This window comes from Pipistrellus kuhlii, unplaced genomic scaffold (genome assembly GCF_014108245.1).
Source record: "Pipistrellus kuhlii isolate mPipKuh1 unplaced genomic scaffold, mPipKuh1.p scaffold_m20_p_8, whole genome shotgun sequence".
NCBI lineage: Eukaryota > Metazoa > Chordata > Mammalia > Chiroptera > Vespertilionidae > Pipistrellus > Pipistrellus kuhlii.
Genome location: NW_023425584.1, coordinates 31,030,466 through 31,049,353, shown reverse-complemented (window position 1 = coordinate 31,049,353; position 18,888 = coordinate 31,030,466). Strand labels below are relative to the sequence as shown.

Here is an 18,888-nt window from a genome sequence, read left to right as displayed (position 1 = left end):
CCCAGGCATGTGCCCTTAGCGGGAATGGAACCTGTGACCCTTTGTCCGCAGGCTGACACTCTATCCACTGAGCCAAAAACAGTTAGGGCTTATCTGTTTTGCTAATTGACGTATCACCACCTGAAAAGATGCTGGCACATACAAGGTGCTCAACTAATATTTGTAAATTAAATGAAGTTTTTAAAGCATAGCACATTTTCAGTGTCATATTCTTATTTTAAAGTGTAAACACGTATACACATGTATATGGGGGAGAATAAAAATATTTCAAAATGTTACTGGTGATTTCAAGTGATTATTTTTTTTTTTACTCGTTATGTTTTCCTGTGGTCTTATTCCCCAAATTCAATGTGAAGATGTATTATTTCTTCATCAGAAAATTCCTTTTTTTAAACACCTCTTCTAAACCTCGTGTCACATACATTGCCACGCGCAGCGAACTGTCTTTGCTGCAAATGGCATGAAGCCAGTATGAATGGCATTCGACTACAGGAGAGGGGGCACGGATAGTCTTTAAAAGAAATGGTTGCTTTTAAATCATCGCCCGGTATTTTTGTGGTAAATATTTCTTAAAGGAATAACATCCTAAGCTCCTTGTGGGTGGACTGCGGCATTCATTCCTGGGAAACACGCCCACCTAGCAACCGGAGCCGAGCTGCGGCTGCCGGGCGCTGCGCCTTTAATTTCTGGGTGTGCGCCTGGAGCTGGGGGGCGGGGGAGCGGGGGGGGGGGGAGCAGTTCCGCTCCCCGGTGGCAGCTGTCACCTGTACAGCGAGCACCGAACCGGGGGATGGAGCCCGGCACCCATTGGACAGAACAGAAAGGCGGACACCTACCCCGGAGACCCCGGGCGCGGCGGCGGCAGGCGCGGGCGCGGGCGCGCGCGGCGACCCCGAGCGCCTTTCCCCCGGAGGCCCCGGGCTCTGCGGCGTGGGCGTGACCGTGACCGCGGCCCGGCTCCGGGACACGCCCGTTCGGCCCCGGAGGACCCGATCCGGTGAGCCCAGCGAGGCGGACGCGGCTCCCGGAACCCCGGCTCAGGCGCGTCCCAGCGCGCGCCGCGACGCGCACCTGCCGCGGCCACCGGGGGGCCGAGGCCGCGGGACCCGGGGCCGCCGCGCTTCCCCGCCGCGCGGGGCCCGGCCATGGCGCTGGCCGCCGCCGCCGCCGCCGCCGCCGCGGCCGCCGGGGTGAGCCCGGCCGCGGTGCTGGGCTTCCTGCACGAGCGCGGCGGGCAGGTGCGCAGCTCCGAGCTGCTGGGCCGCTTCAAGCCGCTGCTGGACGCCGGCGACCCGCGCGGCCGCGCCGCCCGCCGGGAGCGCTTCAAGCAGCTCGTCAACGACGTGGCGGTGGTGAAGGAGCTCGACGGCGTCAAGTTCGTGGTGCTGAAGAAGAAGCTGCGGCCCCGGGGGGCGCCGGAGCCCCCGCGCCCCGCCGCCTCCAGCGCCCCCGAGCCCACGATCGGCGCCCCCGAGCCCACGATCGGCGCCCCCGAGCCCACGATCGGCGCCCCCGAGCCCACGATCAGCGCCCCCGAGCCCATCTCATCGGCCGAGACCGCTGCCTCGGGTGCTCCGTCCTCGGCCTCCGATGACCCAGCCCCGCCATTGGAGCAACAGGACACCCCCGAGGCTCCTCCGGTCTCCGAATTCACCCCGCCGACCGGGGAGCTGCGGTTAAACCCCGAGAGCCAGCAGCCCGGAGCCTCCGTGGAGCCGGTCCAGCCCCCCGAGGGCCTCTCTGCAAACGTGGCCCCCCCGGCCCGGGCACCGTCGGAGGAGGAGGCCTCCTTGCACCACGCAGAGCCCCCGAGCCTGGACCCTGAGCCCGGGGCCACGCCAGGGCCGCCGCCGCCGCCGCCGCCCCCGCGGCGCGCGCCCCCCCAGAAGCCCTGCATGCTGCCGGTGCGCTGCGTCCCCGCCGCGTTCCGCATCCGCGCCGAGGAGCAGGGCCTGCGCCGCCAGCTGTCGGAGGAACCGGGCCCGCGGGGCTCCCCGCTGCTGCGGCGGCGGCTGTCGGTGGAGGAGTCGGGCCCCCTGGGGCTCGGCCGCTCCCCGCACCTGAGGCGCCTGTCCCGCGCCGGCCCGCGCCTGCTGAGCCCGGACACGGAGGAGGCGCCCCCCGCGCCGCCGCCGCCGGCCGTGCCCCTGGAGCCGGCCGAGCACGAGTGGCTGGTGCGGGCGGCGGGCGGCCGCTGGAGCCACCAGCTGCACGGCCTGCTGCTGCGCGACCGCGGCCTGGCCGCCAAGCCCGACTTCATGTCCGGCTACACGGCCCTGCACTGGGCCGCCAAGAGCGGCGACCGTGAGATGGTGCTGCAGCTGGTGCAGGTGTCGGGGCTCGGGGGCGCGCCCGTGGACCTGAACGCGCGCTCCCGCGGCGGCTACACGCCCCTGCACCTGGCCGCGCTGCACGGCCGCGAGGAGGTGGCGGCGCTGCTGGTGGGGCTGGGCGCGCAGGTGGCCGTGCGCGACCACAGCGGGCGGCGCGCGCACCACTACCTGCGGCCGGGCGCCTCGTACGCGCTGCGCCAGCTCCTGGGCGACCCCGGCCTGCGGGGCGCCTCCAAGCCCGGCGGGGCCGGCGGCGGGGCGAACGGCACCCTCGTGGTCCGGCGCCCCGTGCAGGTGGCCGCCACCATCCTCAGCTCCACCACCAGCGCGTTCCTGGGCGTCCTGGCCGACGACCTGATGCTCCAGGACCTGGCGCGGGGCCTGCGGAAGTCTGGCTCCTTCAGCAAGTTCCTGGGAGCCTCGCCCTTGGCTCCTCGCAAAAAGACAAAGGCCCGGAGCGGCCTGCCGCCGGCCTTCTCAGAAATCTCTCGGGGGTCCATGCCAGGAGGACCTTTCGCTGGTCTCATGCCCAGCCTGCCCCCCACAACCTGACTGGCGGTCCTGGCGCTGCTGCGGGGATCCAATCCGGCCTGCCCCTCAGCCTAAGCTTGCGCATGACCAAGGCTCCATCCGGGTTCCAACCTTGTCCGCTACAGTGTTTCCCCCGGTGGGCTTATGCCTCCAGCTTCTGTCTGTAGCTTGATCTGCCGTCAGAGATGGGATTCAAGGTCTCAGGGAGAGCTTCCCATGAGAATGCCAGGACTCAGGCTTACACTTTGGAGGAGACTTGAAATTTAGGATCAGAGGTTAAGGGGCCAGCAGCTGGTCTAGTCCCTTCATGAGTTAACCCAGTGCCTCTGCATCTATACACTCCCAAGCCAGGACAGGTTGCAAGGGTCCCTTTAAGTGCTGTGTGAGGTTGGGTGGTGTGTCAGCTGTAAGATACTGGTGGTTTTGTAATTTGATGCTTTTATCCCAATTTTTTAAATTGAAATGAGGTAAAGCAATTTTCATAACCTTTTGAAATTATATTTTTCCATTTTTAGGCAACAGGCTTAGACATTTTTGATCTTTGGTAAAGATTTTGGAATTCTATTTAAAATGATTAAAAATTATTATCAAGATCTAAAGGAAATGATTCCCAACCAACAAAATCCTTAAATGTTTATCTACCTCGTTTTAGGCAATCAAGAGTTCAGAGAATCTTGAACATAGAATATGACCATTAAATGTAATTAACTTCACTTGTGCTGTGAATGCTAAACATTAGGAAGCAAATGTGTCTTGGGAGTAAAGGTGATTTACTAACGAGAGAAAAGAGACATTTGGACAAATACTTTTAATTTGTGGTTATCTTTATGGTGAAATATAAACACGTGTCTTTGGCACTGGTGGGTGTCTATTTTGATTTGGCATGAATAGTTAATTAAATGTGATTTATGTGAATTGCACTGTTGTACCATATTTCTCATTCTGTGGTTTTTAAAATCTGGCTGAGACTTTCAATGCAGTAGATGACTACTCAACGTTGGGCTGCCATTCAAAAAAAAAAAAAAAAAAGGCATAGCAGAATAAAATAATAACTGGTAAAACAATAATGAATATAATCAAGGACCAACTATTTTACATGAACGTTCTAGACCAGTGGTCAGCAAACTCATTAGTCAACAGAGCCAAATATCAACATCATGACTGAAATTTCTTCTGAGAGCCAAAAACCGACTTCTGGGCATGGGCCACGAAGTTTCAATCGCACTGTACGTGCGCACCCACACGTGGTATTTTGTGGAAGAGCCACACTCAAAGGGTCAAAGAGCCACGGTTTGCTGACTACTGTTCTACACAATTGGAAAGTACGACATGACATCCATTTCTGAAAGCAAACAACTTAATCCAAAATACCAAATGTGAAGTCTCTGCTTAGTGACCTCAGAGGGGTGACCTGATGTCTCTGGACCTTTGCTCCTTTCTATAACTGAGAGGTTTGTAGGTATGGCCAAGATTTCCCAGGTTCATGACAGTGTAATTACAATGTTTTTTGTTGTTTTGTTTTAGAGATGTGGAATCTATTTGCTCAACCTTTTTTTAAAAAAATCATATGGTGGTAATACTCTGCTTTTGCAAATTGTGTTTGCATGTCATTAGTTATATCAAATAGCTTTTGTGGCACAAGGTAGTGGGGTTCCCCTCCCAAAAATACATATTTCAGCGAGGCCTCTGGAATTATGTAAGGCAGTCCTTCATGGAATGTTTTGACTTAAGCAATGAAATAAACAGCCTCTTTCTCTGTTTCTGCTTGTGAGATGATGTACTTCCCTTAAGCCTTTTACAGCTCTTGCCACTGTATTTTTCTTTCCTTCTCCTTTTTATCTACTTAATCTCCCTTTTCTCCTCATCCCTCTTCTGCCACTTTATCACTGAAAGAGTTTGAATTGCTCTGCAAAATAAAAGGCGTCAACCCCTCATGGCCATGGGAGCCAACACTGCAGATACATGTAAGCTCTGATCTGCCCTTCCCACATTCCTCACAAGAGCTCTAGCTAAGCTGCATAAATTATTTTTAAATGAAGACGAAATCTTCTGCCTCTGCAGGAAAATTGTGGGAGGCAATAATTATAGCAATCTGAGTGAAGGTCTAGAAGGCAATAAAATAGCAGAGATTTCCCATTGTAAAAAAGAGGCTTGACTTTAAAATAGGTCACAAACGCAAATATGACCCACCTTGAGAAAGATAAAAATCTAAGCCGGTAGGGTAGTAATAATAATAACGAATGTTTATTGCACATTTAAATCAGAGGAGGTTTACTCAAGCTGCCAGAAGAATCTTCATGTTTCAAAAGAGTGTGCTGCAATCTTTCTAAATGAGGTGAAACAGCCCTAGCCGGTTTGGCTCAGGGAATAGAGCTTTGGCCTGCGCGGACTGAAGGGTCCCAGGTCTGATTCTGGTCAAGGGCACATGCCCAGGTTGCGGGCTTGATATCCAGTAGGGGGGCATGCAGGAGGCAGCCAACCAATGATTCTCTCTCATCACTGATGTCTCTATTTTTCTCTCTTTCTCCCTTCCTCTCTGAAATCAATCAAAATACATTTAAAAATAAAGAAATAAAAATAAAAGGGGTAAAACATTTGACAAGAGTTTAAGATCACCAAGCCTAAAACTCAGGTGTTAGAAGCCACTGCTTTTTCCTTGCAGGCCAACACTTTCTGACGTTATAAGGTAAATCACTAGGGAATTAAGGTTTGCTGTGCCTGTGGAAAGTTTTCACGAACCATATATTGCCTAGCAAGGAGGTACACTTGTGGGAGGGTATTTCCAACTGACACACACAAAAATAATTGTTAATACAGGGAGGCAATTTAGCTGGTTAGAATGACCACAGGGAAGAGAGTCACTCCTCTTAGTAGGGAGAATTGTTGATGTAGATGCATGAGAGTCACATCCAGAGCAAGCTTTTTAATGAAGTTTTTTATTTCTCTTATAGAAGGTGGGAGGTTGTCTTGGAGCATGTCTCACTTCACTAATGGAGACCGGGGTGTGGGTAATACACGTAAGACCTGTGTTTATTACGTGCCAGGGACAGTTCTAAACACTTTGCAGATACTGACTACAACCTGAAAGGTCTGTCCTGTTGGTGTGCTGATTTTAGAGTGAGGAAACTGAAGCCAGGAGAAACTGTAAGTGGCCTGTTCAGGCCCCACAGCGAGGTCAGTGTCATGGGATGGCATCCTGTGCTTTTCCCATCACAATATCCTGTTGCAGAAAAGCAAGGTGATCTCAATCTCAGCTCTTTGCCCATTTAGTGACCTTAGGAAAGTCATCCAATTTTCTTTTCTTTTTTAACTTTTTATTGATTTTTTACGGAGAGTAAGGGAGTGGAATAGAGAGCTAGAAACATCGATGAGAGAGAAACATCAGCAAGCTGCCTCCTGCACACCCCCTACTGGGGACATGCCTGCAACCAAGGTACATGCCCTTGAACGGAATGGAACCTGGGACCTTCAGTCTGCAGACCAACGCTCTATCCACTGAGCCAAACCAGTTTTGGCAAGTCACCCAATTTCCCAAGCTCCATGTCCCTTTTCTGTGGGACAGAAGCCTGGCAGTACCTACCCTACTGGCTATCGTGGGAGAAGCGTAGGAAATGAGTAGGTGGAGTTCTTTGGGAACTACAAACCAACCTGAAATATTACCTGGGGGGCCAAGCTGGCCCCACGGAGGTATCCAGCTGCACTCCCAAACAGCTCTGATTGGTGGCTGTGCTTCACATGATCACCATTGTTAACCATGTTAGTGATTGCGCACATAAAGGACAATCAAGCCCTGGCCAGCTTTGCTTAGTGGTGCAGGGGTCCTCAAACTTTTTAAAGTGGGGGCCAGATCGCGGTCCCTCAGAGAGCTGGAGGGCCGGACTATATGAACTACTAATTCCTACTGTAACACCTCGGCTGCGCTCACTGCCCAAAAAACCTGGCGGGCCGGATCAGACTCCTCTGCGGGCCGCATGTGGCCCGCGGGCCGTAGTTTGAAGACGCCTGGGTTAGAGTATTGGCCCGAAAAATGGAGGGTCTTAGGGTTCGATTCCCCGTCAAGGGCACATACTTGGGTTGCAGGTTTGTCCCCAACTCTGGTCAGGGCATATGTGGGAGGCAACCAATTGATATGTTTTTCTCATATCAATGCCTATCTCTCTCCCCTACCCCTACTCTTTCCCTCCCTTCCACTCTCTAAAAATCAATAGGAAAAAAAAATCCTCCGGTTAGAATTAACAAAAACCAATGTGCTTTGCGAGAAAACATGTATTCCACAAAAGGAAACTTATTTCATACTTACTATGTAATATTGATTTAATTGAGAGGCATAACAATGTCTTAATTCATATTCCTCTAGAATCCCTACCCCCACCTTCCAGAACTAGACAGTTGTCATTCAGCCCTCAACACACAGTCATAAAGCTTAGGCACACCTAGTATTACAGGCAGTTAGACATGAGCAGAGCAAGGACGATGGGCCAGGTACAGGTCACGTGGACAGAAAGCCCTGGGTGCCCAGCAAAGGGCAAAACTGGGAAAACAAGAACCGCCCCTCAGGGTAACATTTTCACCACTAGCACATTGCTGGTCATGTGGTTTAAACAACCCCCTACCCCCCAGACCTTCTCCTCCTTAAAAGATAACATCTAGGCATCAGTTGTATTTCAGCTCCAGACCCCAAAGAGCAGCAAAACCAGACCAGTGACTCTGTGGCTGCCTCAGGACCAGCTGCATGGACTCAAGACCAAGGGCCCAGACCAAGCAGTGGAGATCGTGATGGTGAAAGAGCACATCCGAAAAGCTGATGAATATTCTGTTGAGACCCTCCCCTGAGGCCTCCCCTAAGATTCCCTCCAGCAGAGTGAGATAAATACCCTCAACACAAAGGACCCAGCCTGTGCTCCCCCTGAGGAGCAGGCCCCACTCCCTTTTCCCTCTTCTCCCCCCACAGGCAGGCTAAACTCTAATGCCTAAACTCTAAAGAACCCCATGAGGCTTGTAACCAGGGGAGCAATGGGCAGCAGCAGCTCATCCCTGGCCAATCCCCCGAACATGTCCCCAAGGCCCCCTTTTCTCTGATTTTGCAGGGAGCTAAAGCAGACAACCCAGGCTCTCCTGCTGCTTCTATGGTAAGCCCTTTCTTGTCTCTATGTCTCCAGCTTTAATAAATGTTCCCTTATAGTCACCTGGACTCATGCTGTTAAAGACCCATCCGTCCCCACTCTCTCCCCAGCACACTCCTGCTGGGTCCCAGGCGGAGCGGTCAGGGCCAGGTCCCCTTTCCAGTAACACCAGGACGTGCATTCTCCCCTCGCTTGGGACCTTTCCTTTAACGAGTTATTTGACCTTTTAAAATGTCTGCATAAATACACAAACTCTATTCCTCTCCAGGTAGCTTTTTGCCTTCAACCTCTGCCCCGGCCTCACCATTCCGCAGAGGCCCGCCACACGTCTGGACTTGAACCCTGAAGCAGAAGTAGCCTCGGGTGTGACTACAGGGAAGAGGGAAGAAGGGGAAGGGAGAAAGAGGAAGGGAGGGAGGGAGACGGACGTTCCAAAGACGTCAGCAAAGCACCTGTTGTGATAATAGCCCTGCAGGGCCGTGGAGAAGATTGCTTTGTAACAGTTCCCTCCCCCACACCTCCCCACCGGCCTCCCCTCTCTGCGGTTCTCAACCACAATTGCTCTAAATTCCCTCTTAAACTTGTGATTCACAGGGGAGGACCCACGAGGAGGTTTTTCTGCCAGCTGCTCCGGGAGGTGCGTGGCGTGTGGAGCCGGCTGTGCAAGGCAGATTGGCGCTGCTTTGTGGCAGGAGAACATTGCTTCCCTATCCGCTTCCAAGCTGCAGTCTGGAGGTAAAAGCACACTAATTGCATCCATATTGGGAGCAGCAGCGAGGGCGGCGGGGGCGAGCCTGGGAGGCGGGCGCTGAGCTGCCTGTTGCTCAGCAACCATCCCAGGCACAGCCGGCCGGGCAGAGCCGGCAGGCACCCCGCGGGCAGCGGGGGCGGAGGCGGGGGCGAGGCTGGGGGGAAGGCGTGACGTCAAAGGGGGCCACAGAGACCCAAGACACCCTGTTCCACCCTGGGGGGACTAAGTAAGGCTGTTTTAATGACTAAGGAAAGCCAGACAGCCTGCCCAAGGGCTGCCTGGCCAGCACTGCTTTCCGACAGAAGTCAAAAGGCCTAACCCCATCCCCCAGGCCCGGCAGGGACACTGCTCCCCTTGGCCAGCCCAGAGAGCCTGGGAGCTGGGAGGCTGCAGGTGGTCCAGTGCGGGTAGCAGCTTCCATCGTAAGGAGAACAGTGCCCTCTGCTGGCAGCGTCCTGGAGGTGAAGTTCACTCGGCTCCTGGTCCTTCAAGTCTTGGTTTATGGTACCAACACGGAACACCTGCTAGCACGGGAGCTCATCCTTGCCCTAATGCCTGGGGCAGGAGGGAAACAGGGACAAGAGAGGACTGGATGCCGAAACCGGTTTGGCTCAGTGGATAGAGCGTCGGCCTGCGGAGTTGAAGGGTCCCAGGTTTGATTCCAGTCAAGGGCATGTACCCTGGTTGCGGGCACATCCCCAGTAGGGGGTGTGCAAGAGGCAGCTGATCGATGATTCTCTCTCATCGATGTTTCTAACTCTCTATTCCCTCTCTCTTCCTCTCTGTAAAAACGCAATAAAATATATTTTTAAAGAGAGAGAGAGGGGGGAGACGGGAGCAGTCGGTGCCCACCTACCTTGGCGGCCCCCTGATCTGGAGGGGAAAACAGAGAGGCCTTGTACTTCTCCAGGGGAAGCCGCAACACTGAACCGAAGTGCCATCAAACGGGACGATGGCCGACGCCGCTCCCCAGGCCCACTCCGGCCATGCCGGCCTGGGGGTGCTTCCTCTGAAACACACCATTTCCACTGGCCTAACGGACCCTTTACGCGAGTTTCTAAGGCTGTCACAATGGGCTAACGCAGTGGGGCCTGGAACAGGGCAGGAGACAGAAATAAGTAGGTTCCATCCAGGACGTGTCTAGAAGCCAGCTGCCCTGCGAGGCCCAGGACCCCGGGCTCCGCAGTGTTCAAAGCATCCTGTTAGGGCCGCAGCTGCCTCTGCAGGAGCCCCATATGTTTCTTATAAAGAGGCACAATGGGAGCTTTGTTCTGCGCTCAATAGCACCACTGTTGCCACTCAGGCTTTCGCTATGAATGCCGCCATTTAAACCTCCCACCCAGTTGCACTCGGTGACAATGGGCATCAGAAAACAAGCCCGGGAGCAGCGGTTTCTCACTTTGGGGTCCGTGGCTTTAAATACACATGCTTTCTCATGCGCCCGACTTCCAGAAACACACTGCGCGTTTGCATGGACCGTGTTCTGAATCTCCCTGGTGTTGGCAGCTACAAATGGGAACGAGGGTTTTTCACGGGTGTCTTTGAGAACTTAACACGGATTCTGGGCACCCTGGGCCGATGCACACATGGAGGAGCGTGCCTGTCCTGTGTCAGCCCCTCCACCCCCAGCCCACCCTCACGTCAGTGTCTCTGGCACACAGGTGAGCTGCCCCCCCCCCCCGAGCCCCCTTCCCCCCCCCCCCCCCCCCCCCCGGTCCTCAGCCCTCACAGGTGGGTCTCAGGTCCCCCAGGCCTCACCTTCTGCTCCCTTCCCCATCGGCCCTCCTCAAGCCTGGCAGACCCAGTGGAGTCTCCTTAGGAGCATGAGATCAAGTCAACGCTGGAAACATAATTGGAAGAGGAAGAAAGCTCTTAGGATGAATGTCCCCACATTTCCAACTGCACTGGGCATGTGTCAGGGCTCTGAGGCAGCAAAACATTCTAATCCACAGGAAAACGCTGGGGACTTTATCCGTTGGGTCCTGAAGGGAGGCAGTACCCCACTTCCACTCCTGAGGTTGGGGGCTTGGGTAAAACCAGCAAAGGAGGCCTCGACTCAGGCAGCCGGGCCTTGGCTTTGGTAGTGACGCTGTTACCAGAACAGTGAGGATTCTACCGGTCCCTCCTGCTTTCAAACCTGGTTCTCGTCTTCCTGATTCTCAGACCTCACTGATCCCCTCTTCAGCGCTAGTCAGATAAGCGGCTGTGTGCGATCAGCCAACAAGACCCTCCCCGCAAACGAGCTTCACGTGGCATCACACTTCTCTCACCAGTTTTTATTGAGAAGAAACGGCTGCTTTGCATCTGTCTTGTCTCCTCCCCCTCACCGAGCCCATCTCTCATCACAAAAAGGGGGAATACGGCAGTTTGTAAAATCCATGTTCATTACCAAACAATCCTCAAGAAATAGGTGAGGCCACATGACAATGAAGTATCTCGGGAGGGCCTGGCCTGGGTCATCCCCACCCCAGGGGGGAAAAGCACCCAGTAAGCCAGCGTCACCCCCAGGCTGGTGCGTGAAAGGCAGGGGGCAAAGCTCCCCACCTCGGCCGCGGGTGACTAAATGAGCAGAGGGGAGAAGGGCGGTGTGTCCGGAGGCCGGGTCCCTGGGGAAGAGGCCGGCCTGGGAGACGGGGGTTGATGGCCGAGGCCGCTCCGGACGGCATCCAGCTGGTCCTGAAGGAGCCGCACCCGCTCGTCCAAGCTGCGCTGCTGGGCCAGGACGGCGGCCTTGCCGGCCAGGAGCGCGCAGTAGGCCCGCAGCTCCCCGGCGGGCAGTGCCCGCACCAGCACTTCCCGCAGGGTCCGCTCGCGCCGCGCCACGTGCTCCTTCAGCTCCCTGGCGTCCTCCTGCTGCCGCTGCAGGAGCCCCAGTCGCTGCAGCAGACAGGCCTGGAGCCGCGGGGAGAGGGCGCCGTGAGCGGGGCAGGTGTGCCTCGCCACCCTGCTCTCCTGCCGCCGAACCCCTTTACCTGCTCCTCAGGGTCTGCGTGGGCTCCCGTGCGAGCCAGGGCCCGGTGCACGCGAGCCAGGCGACTGCCCAGCAGCAGCAGGAGGCCAAGCACCCGCTCCAGGTCGGCCATGAACCGGCTGAACCGCTCCAGCTCGCGGGGGGCACAGGCCTGGCCCACCGCGGCCTCCAGCGCAGCCCCGCGCCTGGCCCAGGTCTGGGCCGTCCCCTGCAGCTGCTCCTGCTCCGCCTGAAGGCCCCGCAGCATCTCCTGGAGGAGGTCCGCCAGCTCCGCCTGCAGGGAAGGTGGGGCTGCTTTAAGGCTCCGGCCGGGCTCCTGCCATCTCAGGCCAAACTCAGGTCTCCGGTCCCACCCAGCCTCCAGCAGCCCCACCACATTCACACTCACTCACTTTCTTAGCGTGGATGCTGCTTGGCTCAGGCAGACCCTGGCCACATGGCCGGTCAGACACAGGGTGAGGGGTGAGGTGTTCAGGCCTCATTTCTTCCTGAGAAGTTGGCAGGACCCGGGTGGAGCTAGACAGATGGGACAGGGGGACAAGGGGGAGCCCTGGGTTGTGCTGCCCCGGACTGCACGGGCTCCGAATGCCCTGCGTCCCCGGTGCCCCTCACTCACCCCGGCTCAGAAACGCCAGCAGCCTCCTCGCCGGCCCTGCCACGGGCTGGTCTCATGGCAGCCCAGACCTCGGCTAACGGAATCAGCCCGTCCAGCAGGTCCAGCGGCGGCTCTGGGCTGGGGTAGGATGTGAGAGAGTCGCTCAGAGAGGGATCCAGTCTGGCAAGCTCCTGAACCAGCTGCTCCAGGCGTGGACTCGGCCACGCTGGCTTGGACCCAGGCTGGACCGTGCCCCAGGCCGAGGCCGTGTCATCGGGGGGCCCTGGGGTATCCCTGCCTGGAGGTCCCGGGGCATCGGCAGGGAGAGGTGTGAGGGAGTCACTCTCCCCCGCTGCCCGGAAGTCCGTCGTCAGCAGTCCAGCGGAGTCGGCGGTTGGGACGTCACCATTTGCAGTCCCCGGGGAACGGCAGCCTGCGGACCAGCAGTCACCTGTCCCTGCAGTCTCCAGGAGCCCCTGTAGGGGGTGCTCTGGAGCCCCGCCAGGCCTTTGGCCCCAGCGGGCTGCATGGTGTGGGTCAGAGGCACGGACACTGGGAATGGAAGGAACACTGAGTCAGAAAGAGTTACGGCTGGACCAGTGGTGGTGTCCCCGGGCCACCTGCCACCACCCCATCGCCCAGGCCCCCAGGCGCAGCCAGGGCGGGCTCCCCGCCCCTCGGCGCTGTGAGGCTGTGTGCGCAAAGGGGATGCCTCACTCTGCTTGGGAGCCAGAGAGAGCTCACCTGGCCGGAGGACCCGGCGGGGCATGGGAGTCGGGAGGCGCCCTCATGCTGACCAGCGGGGCTTCTTCCAGGAAGACCTCATCATCCGGGAGGGAAGGGAGCCGGGCACACACCATGTGGGTCTCCGGGACTCGGAGCTCACCGTCAGCGGGCTTGCTCTGGGCGCCCTCTGAGGGACACACCACGGCAGCTGCCTTCTGAGTCAGGAACCTGGAGGCAGAGAGCCACGCTGACCACAGGGACCAGGACGGAAGCTCCTGGTGCTGCACCAGAGAGACAGTCAAGTGTTGGGAGGTGGGGATGGGGGGAAGAGGGGAGATTTGGTTTGCAAAATACAGAGCCCCAAGGCTCAGGCTGGGGGTAGGTGGGAGGCCTTCTCTTTTCTGGGGCAAGAGCCGTGAAAGCTGCCTCCTGCCGAGAGTGAGCCGTGTCTCTCACCTGGGATGTGTGGCCTGAAACAAGGGTCTGGGCTCTGCTCCTTGAAGAACAGCCTGGAAAGGCAAACAGGTGAGATGTCATGTGGCTCAAGTTCTCAGCCGTCCAGATGTGCCCACCCCAAGCCTGCTGCCCTGCTCTCCCAGACCTGGACTCCCCAGGGGCCCACGGCTTCCCCTGGCGCGGCGCTCTGAGTCCTTGGAGCAGGCCTGTAGGCGTGGTCGTCGTCGTCCAGCTTCCAGGAGAGGGGCTCGGGGTCCTCCGTGCCTCTCAGCCATCTGATCTGGTGACCTTCGAACTCTGCCCCCGCCTGATGCTGCCATTCCTGGGTCTCAGGCCTGGCGAAGCCAAAGCTGGAGCATTCCCCGGCCATCCCAGCGCCCGGACCCGGGCCGTCCGGCTTCCCCGGCTCCGAGAGGCACCACTGCTGTTGCTGCCGGTTGGGGTGGGCGAGGCGGCCCGGGCCGGCCGTTCCAGGCGCGGGGGCCCCGGGGCGCGCCGCCTCCCCTTCCCCGTGGCCCAGCGAGGCGGAGCGCGGGTGCGCCGCGGGGGGCCGCCCCGGGGCCGCGGGGCGCAGGCGGGCCGGCAGGCTCATGCGGAGCTCCTTGCGCTGGAAGGACGTCTCCCGCAGCACCCGCCGCTGCGCGCCCTGCAGCCGCTGGCGGTAGGCGGCCCGCGAGGCAGGCGGGCTGGGCGGCTCGGCGGCCCGCGCCGCGGCCTCCGCCTCGGCCGCCAGCGCGAACAGCAGCGGGGTGGCCTGCGGGCTGAGCGGCCCCGGCCCCGGCCCCGCGGGGACCTGCGGGGCGCGCGGCCCGTTGCGCGCGGCGGCCGCGGGCCGGGGCTGCGGGGAGGCGCGGAGGGCGGGGGCCGGGGCCGGGCCGCCCCACACCACCCGCACGTAGTCCCAGTCCAGGTAGGGCAGCAGCTCGGCCTCCGGGGACGGCGTGCGCGGCTCGGCGCCGCCCGAGGCCGCGGAGAAGGAGCTGTAGGCCGAGTCAGCGCGCACCGACAGCCGCCGCAGGTCCAGGCTGCGCGTGGACGAGGCGGGGGAGACGCGGCCGCCCCCGGGGCCCATGGCCTCCATGGCTGCGCGGATGGATGGGGGCCGGGCAGCTAGCTCCGCAGGGCCTGGAAGAACACAGAGGGCGCGGGATGGGGCCCCAGGTGCTTACCGGTCCCCTCTCCAGGCACACGGTCTCGGGCGCTGTCATGGGCAGCCCTAGCTGATTTGGCTCAGTGGGTAAAGCCTTGGCCTGCGGACTCAGGGTCCAGGTCCCATCCTGGTCCAGAGCACATGCCCGGGTTGCAGGCTCGATCCGTAGTTGGGGGCGTGGGGGAGGCAGCCGGATCAGGGATCAGTGATTCTCTCTCATCATGGATGTTTCTGTCTCTGTCTCTCCCTCTCCCTCCCTCTGTGGAGAAAAAAAAAATGGCATGGGCGGTAGGCCAAACCCAGGAAGCAACTCTGGAGGTTGAGGGTCTCAGCCCAGGGGAAGGAACTGGCCCCTGGCCATTCCCTGCAGGGGCGCTCCTGGCGGGTCCCCCACGGGAGGCCTGAAAATGTACCCATGCTCCTTCCCTGCCAGCCCCGTCCCGCCCGGCTGCTTCCTGGCGCTTTGTTAGCTTCTCGGTGTGCTCTTTCCCCGATGAACAATGGTCAGGAGCGTTCTGGGACAAGAAAGGAGCCTGGAAGGCCCAGGTCAGGGGGCAGGTCAGCCTCACAGCCTCCTCCCTGTCCCCTGCCAGTTATGTGCTTTCTATAAATATTTATTGTATCTTGCTCCTCCCAACTGCCCTCTGCATTTTACAAATGAAGAAGCTGGGGTTCTGAGCGGGAAATCACTTGCCCAGGGGCACACAGCTGGTAAGAGGCAGAGCCCTGCCTCCAGGCTCACTGCAGCCAGATCCATTTCCTAGAAGCAAACCCTGCTGAGAGCCAGTTTCCCCACCCGCCCCTGCCTCCCACACAGCCCCCACTCCACTGTGGGAAAGTCCCACCTCCCCTCAAACCACTGGCCGAGGCCCTGCTTCTGGAGGCTGCCTTCTGTCTGGTCATGACAGGCTCATCGCCTCTTGTCCCACTGTTCCTGCACCGCCAACGGGGCTCCGCGCAGGGGTCTCCTGGCCTTTGGGAATCTCGGCAGCGCTCATCACCCTGGGTTGTAACTGCGGGCCTGCCTGATTCCTTCTTCCCACTCCCACCCTGAGCTTCCTGAGGACAGGCGCTGTGTGTACTCATCTCTGCACCCCCACACCCAGCACGCAGTCGACGTCAAGTATCTGTTGAATGGCAAGGTGAGGAGCCAGCTTGTAAGGAGCAGATGGCAGCGAAGGAAGAGGGCTCCTCTGCGTCTGTCTCCTCTTCCCCCCCAGCAGTCTTTTCTGGGGCGCCCTGGGCGAGGCAGCAGCCACCACGGACACGGACCAGAAAAGCAGGCAAGCACAGCTGGGAGCAGAACTGGCAGAAATCTGTACCTCCCAGTGCAGGTGTAGGGGGTGGGGGTGGGGGTGGGAGTTGAGTGGGAATGCCTTGGTCAGGGGTAAAAGCAGCTTTGAGTCTTGGGAAACTGGGGTCCTCATGGGCTATGGGGAGAGAGGGCTTGCCTTCCCTGAGCTGCTTGGTGGGGAGTGCAGAAGAGGGTGCCCCCATCTGATGTAGGAACTGAAAAAGCAAGCTCACCTGAGCCTTCTAGAAGCTCCTCGAGTAGCAGCCCTGCCCCGGGAGGACAGTCGCCTCCTCTGGGAACCCCATCTCCGTGCCCAGACACTAGCCCTCTCTCTTCCTACCCTTTTGGGCCAGCGTGGGAGCACCTTGGCTCGTGCCACCCCTGCCTGCCCAGGCGGGCTTGCTGAGTCTACAGGCATGGCGACTGTTCGAGCACAGCGATGTTTCCTCAACAAAGGTCTTCAAAATGCTACCTTATTTGTGAATCACTTTGTTGACACAGAAGACTCTGAGTTCACTGAGTAAGGACAGCTTGAATGGATAATAAGAATGTGGGTACGTATCTATTTTCTTACTGCTCTCGTCTCAGGATGCGTTTGCGGCGGTGGCCCCCGCAGGACACTCACACCTCTGCAGAACCTGCTCTGCCAGGCGGCCCAGCTCCTGTCCTGTGTTTTGGGGCCTCGGCACAAAGAGGAAGGAGCTCTCACACTTGTCTGGCTGCAGGGGGCCTCTCGCAGTCCCTGTGGCTGGAGGGGGCTCAGCCCAGGAGCCCCAGCATCGGCGTCAGGGTCAGCTGTGGGCTGGGCTGCAGGGCGTGTCTGCAGCGAAGTCCGGAGCTGTAGCTCAGAGCGCTCTTCCGCCAAGCTGGCCAGAGCGGGGGAGGCATGGACTCTCGGCTGGAAAACCACCGGATTGGGGTCCCGTGGCGGGCGGAGGAGGGCATATGCAATGTGTAGTTATCACCTAAACCAGTGGTCGGCAAACTGCGGCTCGAGCGCCACATGCGGCTCTTTGGCCCCTTGCGTGTGGCTCTTGCACAAAATACCGCGGCCTGGGGGGAGTCTATTTTGAAGCGGCTGGTGTTAGAAGAAGTTTAAAAAATTTGGCTCTCAAAAGAAATTTTCAATCGTTGCCCTGTTGATATTGGGCTCTGTTGACTAATGAGTTTGCCGACCACTGGCCTAAACAAATGAGCAAGAGGGGAAGGAGAGAAAGATGACTTCAGCATGCCGAGCTGCGGGCCTGGAAGAGGCAGGTGCCACGCTCAGAAAGGAGGAAGCTGAGATGGGATTGATCTAGGGGCCGGTGCCCATTCCATTTGAGGCCCGTGGGCTTTACAGTGTTTGCGGCAAGCCTGGCAGTGGAGAAGGTGGGATATGGGTCCGGGCCTCCGTGGAGAGGTGGCGCCGGACCAGCAGGCTGACCCAGGGTGTCAGTTGGAGGTTGCTGGGGAAATAAACGAAGACAGCTTCCAGTGGGTACAACCATCCCAAGCCAATGGGAGCAGATCCAGATCAGGTGACCAGAAAGGCGGACAAACTCACATGACCAGCAAGGGCCAGAATTAAGTGGTACCCCCTCCCACCAGGCCCGGGAGGGTGTGTGCAGGCCGCCCCTCCCAGATGAACTACCCCCAGAACTAGGCTCGCCCAGGGGCCACTGCTGCAAGGCAGGCTCCCCGCCAGGCTGAGTGTCTGGGTCCCAGGCACTGTCCTGCACCCAAGCCCCCCACAGTAGGTCTGACCTGGCAGTCATTCTGCAAGGTCCCAGGGCTGTGCCAGACCCCAGCGCCCTCCCCCGGAGCCTCCCCGCAGACTCCTGCGTGCGGTGCAGGAACCGCGGATGCTGCTGACGCCTGGAGGCGGCGGCATGGCCGGATCACATACCTGAGTCTCCCGGCTCCGGAGCCCGGACACGCGGGAGAGGAGAGGAGAGGCCCCGGCCGGCGGCCGCGGGGGGCGGCCGCGTCACGTGGCGCGGCGGCGGCGCGGGGTCTCTGGGGTCGGAGCGCGGGGGCCGCCGGGGGCAGCGGGCCGGCTCATGGCGCGGCCCGTCCCGCTGGACCCGCCGTCCGGGCGGGAGGGCTCAGAGCGCCAGCCGGTGGGCAGCGCGGCCGCGGACCGGAGAAACCCACCTTCCCGGGCCCGCCGAGGGCGGAGCGGAGGGCGGAGCGGACCCTCGAGGGGGGGGGGCTTTGGCCACCAGCTGGCTCCCGCCCCCCAGCCTTCGGCGGGGAGCACCTCGACCCGCAGGGCCCCCGGACCCGCGCACCCACACCTCCGTCTCCGGGCGCACGGCTGCTCCGCGGCCCGCGGACACCCCGCCCCGCCCCGCCCCGCCCCTCCGGCCGCGGGCCCGCCCCGCCTCCTCCCGGAGCGGTCTGCCGCCCGGCTCCCGCACCTGAGCTCCGGCGGAGAGGCCCGGGACCCACCTCCGGGCTCCCCGGACCCACCTCCGGGCTCCGGCCTCGCCGGGGAGGCGCCACGTCCGGCCGCAGGGACGGGAGCGCGGAGCTGGGCGCTGCCCCGGGAGCCGCCCGCCCCCTCGGCGTGGCCTCGCCCCAGGCTCAGGGGGTGGACACTGGTTCCCCGTCTGGCCTCTTGCTCTGGGCTGTGCATACGTGGTTTCCAGTGGTTTATTGTAAAGGACTTGTAAAAGCATTTCTTCCCGGGGGTACTTTTTCAAGGGGTTCTGCACCTTGATTAGTTTTTTTAAATCCTCATCTGTGAATACATCTTCACCAATTTCAAAGGGCGGGGGGGGGGAAGAGTAAGGGAGAGGGAGAAACATTGATTGGCTGCCTCCCATAGGCACCCCAATTAAACCCTCAACTTAGAATGTGCCCTGACGGGAATACAATCCACAACCTTTGGGGGTACAGGATAATGCCCCAACCAACTGAACCACCACCAGGGTTGGTTTTGTTTGTTTGAAATTATATCTTGGGGCTCATTTA

General features: G+C 59.2%; 2 protein-coding genes across 3 annotated transcripts; one reads left to right on the top strand and one right to left on the bottom strand.

Annotated features, from left to right (window-relative positions):
• The first annotated feature begins 758 nt into the window (after positions 1 to 758).
• SOWAHA (sosondowah ankyrin repeat domain family member A) lies at positions 759 to 3,721 on the top strand. Of its 2 annotated transcripts, none has more exons than XM_045576560.1 (2): positions 759 to 1,441; positions 1,526 to 3,721. In XM_045576560.1, the coding sequence occupies exons 1-2, from the start codon at positions 1,146 to 1,148 to the stop codon at positions 2,883 to 2,885; spliced, it is 1,656 nt and encodes a 551-aa protein (XP_045432516.1). In that variant the 5' UTR covers positions 759 to 1,145; the 3' UTR covers positions 2,886 to 3,721. The 2 variants fall into 2 exon arrangements, with proteins under 2 accessions (XP_045432516.1, XP_045432515.1); XM_045576559.1 differs by having other exon boundaries at positions 759 to 1,451; positions 1,527 to 3,721.
• A 7,318-nt stretch (positions 3,722 to 11,039) lies between these two features.
• On the bottom strand, positions 11,040 to 15,925 carry SHROOM1 (shroom family member 1). Its single transcript, XM_036424544.2, has 8 exons — positions 15,635 to 15,925; positions 13,632 to 14,611; positions 13,487 to 13,539; positions 13,049 to 13,258; positions 12,326 to 12,856; positions 12,102 to 12,225; positions 11,711 to 11,983; positions 11,040 to 11,630 (listed from the first exon to the last, which is right to left on the bottom strand). Exons 1-8 carry the CDS (start codon positions 15,720 to 15,722, stop codon positions 11,298 to 11,300), a joined length of 2,592 nt encoding a protein of 863 aa, XP_036280437.2. The 5' UTR covers positions 15,723 to 15,925; the 3' UTR covers positions 11,040 to 11,297.
• Between the last annotated feature and the right edge of the window lie 2,963 nt (positions 15,926 to 18,888).

Excerpts from the sequence above, each read along its gene's own strand:
- SHROOM1 (XM_036424544.2), bottom strand. The coding sequence starts at position 15,722 with ATGAGTACACACAGCGCCTGTCCTCAGGAAGCTCAGGGTGGGAGTGGG. Across the intron at positions 14,612-15,634 it reads CGCAGTTACAACCCAGGGTG|GCCCTGCGGAGCTAGCTGCC; the intron begins ATGAGCGCTGCC and ends GTGTTCTTCCAG. Across the intron at positions 12,857-13,048 it reads CCGCCGGGTCCTCCGGCCAG|TGTCCGTGCCTCTGACCCAC; the intron begins GTGAGCTCTCTC and ends TTCCATTCCCAG.
- SOWAHA (XM_045576559.1), top strand. The coding sequence starts at position 1,146 with ATGGCGCTGGCCGCCGCCGCCGCCGCCGCCGCCGCGGCCGCCGGGGTG. Across the intron at positions 1,452-1,526 it reads CCGCCGCCTCCAGCGCCCCC|AGCGCCCCCGAGCCCATCTC; the intron begins GAGCCCACGATC and ends GAGCCCACGATC.